General features: G+C 45.0%; 1 protein-coding gene across 1 annotated transcript in view; it reads left to right on the top strand.

Moving 5' to 3' along the window:
* Positions 1–5,000, top strand: part of camkmt (calmodulin-lysine N-methyltransferase) — a 97,698-nt gene that overhangs the window by 66,922 nt on the left and 25,776 nt on the right. The window contains 2 exon segments of the mRNA XM_086093319.1: positions 1,337–1,397; positions 1,894–1,945. Of these exon segments, the coding sequence (XP_085949445.1) occupies positions 1,337–1,397; positions 1,894–1,945 (113 nt within the window).

Genomic DNA, 5,000 nt, shown 5'->3' with positions numbered 1-5,000 from the left:
GACTTCAGCCCTGATGCTAGCAAGCTAGCTAGCTCCCTAGCAGGTAAACGAGCACCATGGGAGCTAGCTAGGGAGCTAGCTAGCTAACACCTGAAATTCAAGACCTTGTCACAATTTGACTTTAACCCCTGATGCTACCTAGCTGGCTAGCAAGTAAACGAGCACCATGGGAGCTAGCTAGGGAGCTAGCTAGCTAACACCTGAAATTCAAGACCTTGTTACAATTTGACTTTAACCCCTGATGCTACCTAGCTGGCTAGCAAGTAAACGAGCACCATGGGAGCTAGCTAGGGAGCTAGCTAGCTAACACCCCGAAAGTCAAGACCTTGTCACAATTTGACTTTAACCCCTGATGCTACCTAGCTGGCTAGCAAGTAAACGAGCACCATGGGAGCTAGCTAGGGAGCTAGCTAGCTAACACCCGAAAGTCAAGACCTTGTCACAATTTGACTTTAACCCCTGATGCTACCAAGCTGGCTAGCAAGTAAACGAGCACCATGGGAGTTAGATAGGGAGCTAGCTAGCTAACACCTGAAATTCAAGACCTTGTCACAATTTGACTTTAACCCCTGATGCTACCTAGCTAGCTACCTAGCTAGCTAGCAAGTAAACGAGCACCATGCAAGAACCTGGGGCTAAAGCCAAACTGTCAGGGTTTTTACTTTCTGGCCTTGGATAAACACCCCCCCCCCCCCCCCCCCCCCCCCCGCTCCTGCCCCCTCCCATGTTGTTGTCATCCTCACAACTTCACACACGCACAAACACGCCGACGGACACACAAATGCACCGACACGCGTGGCGACAAAGCAGCAGCGTCGCCTTCAAAGCCAGCAAGCTGAAGTTGTATTCAAATGAATGTTTGCTTCTTCTACTGCCAAGGAGTGTGTGTGCGTGTGTGGGTGTGTGTGTGTGTGCGTGCGTGCGTGTGTGTGTGCGCGTGTGCGCGTGCGAGTGAGTGACATGGCGGGCCTGAGCATCCAAGTGTGTGTTACATGCACAGCAGAAGGAGAAGGGCTGACGGTAGGTGATAAGCCAGATAGGCCTGCATGCTGCGATTATCACCCAGTGGACCTCCTGTCACAAACACACACGCACGCGCACACGCACACACGCACACACACACACACACACACAATGAGAGCAGGAGTGTGTTGTGAGGATTTAGGACAGACAGACAGAGGAATAAGACTTGGATGACAAGGCAAGGCGGAAGCCACCAAAGAAGCGGGCTGGAAAACAAACGGCTTGCTCCGATTGGACGCCGAAAGAAGGCGTCTGATTGGAGGCCCTAATAAGTTGCTTTTGCTCAACTTTTCCCCGTTTTGTGCCTTCTCAGGTGTGTGGCCGTCAGAGGAGGCCATGGCTCATTATTGCCTGCAGAACCGGCGCATGTTCACGTAAGTTCTCCGTCGAGCGGGAGTGCAATTTTGGAAGGAATCAACAAATAGGGGCCGATCAATTCATCGGCTGGTGGATATCATCTGTAATTATCCTAAATTGGGGATTTTTCCTATTTTTTTAAAAATCTATATGAACACATTACAACATAAGGCAAAGAGAAAGTTATTCAACCTTCTCCCTCCCCCAAAAATAGGCCCAAAAAAAAGAAGAAGTGAAAATCACCCGCTTTGATTTACGCTGACGGTGGAACGTCGCCTTTGATTTCCTGTTTTAACATTCAAGAGGTAGACGGAGGGCTGAGGGCAAAGAGGCCGATTGATTATCGAGCAGCGGAGTGAAGGTCGGTGAGACAGAAAGAGAGAGAAACAAATGAAGGCGGCTGGATGAACGCGGACGAGGCCTAAGATGGGGGGGGGGGGGGGGGGTGAGGCCGGAATGCGTGTGCGCGCAAACGGCCCAAAAGTGAACGTCTTCTCCTCTGTGTCCTCTCAGGGGCGCCGTTTGTGAGTTGGGAGGAGGGATGAGCTGCCTCGCTGGACTCATGGTAAGTGAAACGCAAAATGGCCGTCCTTGCTAATTAAATGGACTCTCGCAGATCAATAAAGCGCAGCTGACTTGATCCCATGAGAATTTGCGAAAAAGATAAGCCCCGAGGTGGCGAATCCAGGTCCAGAGAGTAAAAACCCTGCCACAGTTTGGTTTTAGCCCCAGGTGCTAGTTAGTAGCTCCCTAGCTAGCTCCCTCGATTACCTGCTAGGGAGCTAGCTAGCTAGCTAGCATCAATGGTTAAAGCCAAGCTGTGGCAGGGTTTTTACTTTCTGGAATTGGATTTGCCACCTCTGGATAAGCCTTATTTCACTCTTTACTAGGAACACAAGATCTGTGTCAAAACACATCTTTTAAACCGTCTTTCCTCTTTCAAATGAATGAAAAATACCATTAGTCGTTCTACGCTGAGGATAAAGACTGTAATCTGTGTGTACATTGGTGTACAGATATCCATGACTTTAAGAGTAACAACACATAGATGCTAATTGTTAGCCCGTGTGCTGCATTTGGTTATTATAGTTAACTACCAAAAAAAAAACGACAACTAATGAATTAATACATTTAAGAAAATATTTTCGTTAACAATATATAAGCAAAGCGAACGTGCTGTTTATAAAACGAACTGCTCAACCACACGTTTGCCAACAACCGTAGCCGCTAGCGACATTAGCATCATGGTATATTGAGTTGCTGGGCTAGCGGCTAGCTGCATTAGCATTAAATTTTAGTAGCTAGCTAGCTGCGACATCGTTTAATCTAGTCGTGATTGCGGATTAAAAATAAATAATAATAAAATAAACTCATGCTAAAACTAGTTAAAACTAAATTTAAATGTATAATAAAATATAATCAAAATAAAATAAGTAAATTAAATATAAGAAAAAAAATGTTGCGCGTATTGGATTTGCGAGAAGGTGCGAAAGCATTTGCGGTGACTCAAATGGAAGACGATCTGCGTTGCGTGGTGACATCACCCGGCCGGGTCTTGACCACTTCGCACGCACGTTAACACGTATCGGCTTTACTCGCCGAGGTCTTACGGATCCTCCGCGTCGCAAGCGTCGCTGTCATCATCGATCTGCCGCGTGTGAGGAGGCTGGTTTTTTTTTATCTCCCGCCAGTCGATATTGCCGTGTTTTGACATTGCTGGCTGGAGATGGAATCCGTCATTTACACGTCTTCTTTTCCTCAGCCCTCCGCTGTGTGTGCGTGTGCGTGTGCGTGTGTGTGTGTGCGTGTGTCACTGACACTGCAATCATTAATTTCATTTTTTTTTGAAGGGTCATGTGATCAATTGGTTCAATACTCTTTTGGCTCTTGTCGCGTCACTTCGGATCGACTGAAGTCAAACCCGCTTCAGTCGGCGTGCAGTCCGTGTATTTTTTTGCGCACGTTCGGCGACAGGCCGCTTGATTTCACACGGAACTCCAGCAGGCTCCGCCTCTTAACAGTACATGCATGTAACAAAGACGCGAAAATGCAATCAGGCTCTGACACGAAGTCTTTTTGAGTGGTGGCCGTTTTCAAACTGGTACCAATCCCAAATACAGATATTTATGATAAAACATATTAAGTTTCAATCATTATTTCATATTTTGCGTCTTTATACTTTCTTCTTATTTTTTATTTGATTTTTTGGGGGCAATAAGTCAAAACAGTGAAATACTAAGTGCTGCAATTAGTGACCAATTATTTCACAAATCAATTTATCTGCCGATTAATATTTTTTGATTAATCGATGAATAGGAAGAAAAAAAGTTAAGATTTCCATCTTCAAAAACAGGACATTATTTGAAAGTGCACAAATGAAGTATGATTCAGTCTGAAACGTGAGGAAAATAGACACAAATGTTGATCCATGTTTTCCAAAGCAACATCAATTGTTTTATTTTGGTTCAAAACAAAGATAATTATTATCAGTTTGCTTTCATGGAGGACTACAGAAATTGGAGAAAAGTTTATTTGTAACATTTTGAGCAAAAAAAAAATCTCTTAATTTGATAATCCATTAGTTGATTAATCATTGCACCTCTATAAAATATTTGATTTGGTCTTTTATCAAATATACCATAATATATGATATTAATATGGAATAAAATATTTGGAATAAAAAGCAAGAATGTGTCGATTTCATCGTATTTTTCTATGAAAGTTGTAATAAATAATAAACTATTTTAGATACTGACAATATTTTCTATATGTTTAATGTTTGTAAGTTTTTTTCCCAATGAGTTTACAAAGTGTGTTTTAACAAGTTTGAATGTGTTTAAAGTAAGTGCCGTGAAAACATATAATCTTTTTCATCTTCTCAAATTCTTACTTTTTTTGCATTGTTTCCCCACTTTAATGTTTAAGATCATCCAATAAATGAAAAAAATCAGACAAACCATAAGCAGTTTTTAAATGGTGTCTTTATTGATTTAAGGCGGGGGGGGGGGGGGGGGGGAGAGAAAGCGGACCATGAGTGCCCTTTTGTTGTGGGACGGGCTCGCGGGTAGCAAGCGTCTGCTGTTGGGTTGCCAGGTTGGATTCCAGAACTTCCAGCTGGATGCCCCGCTTCAGCCTGCAGGTCACTTCCTGCATTGCAGCAGATGGTGGGACACGCGTCGCACACACACACACACACACACACACCCTGCAGGCCGCCAACATGTGTGTGTAGACGCATGCGTGTGCGTGTCCTCACAACATGCTTGACTTTTCTTTCTTTTTTTGCGCGCGCGGCACGTGCCGTACAACGACAGATAAAACCCGCCTTGGCTTTGTATGCAAGGAAAAGCCACACGGAAAAGTGACAGCCTGACACAAAAGTGAGTGATGCATTCAAAAAAGCAGGAGAGAACGCCAAAAGGGCTGATAGTTAAGCACACGCCTCTTTATCTCCATCTGTCACACACTCCGCTTCCCCTCACTTCCATTTTTATCCCCCTCCCCCTCTCCGACGTCTCTCTCTCGCAGCCGCAAAGTTACGTGAAGGGCATCAGGCGGTTCCCGGCGAGCCGAGCCGAGCGCAGAGTGACAGCGGCGAACGGGTGCGATGGCTCGGCCCG

The sequence above is a fragment of the Leptonotus elevatus genome, chromosome 13 (genome assembly GCF_054856555.1).
Source record: "Leptonotus elevatus isolate MCC_2025b chromosome 13, RoL_Lele_1.0, whole genome shotgun sequence".
NCBI lineage: Eukaryota > Metazoa > Chordata > Actinopteri > Syngnathiformes > Syngnathidae > Leptonotus > Leptonotus elevatus.
Note: the sequence above shows the minus strand (reverse complement) of the source record. Positions and strands in the feature narration are given on the sequence as shown.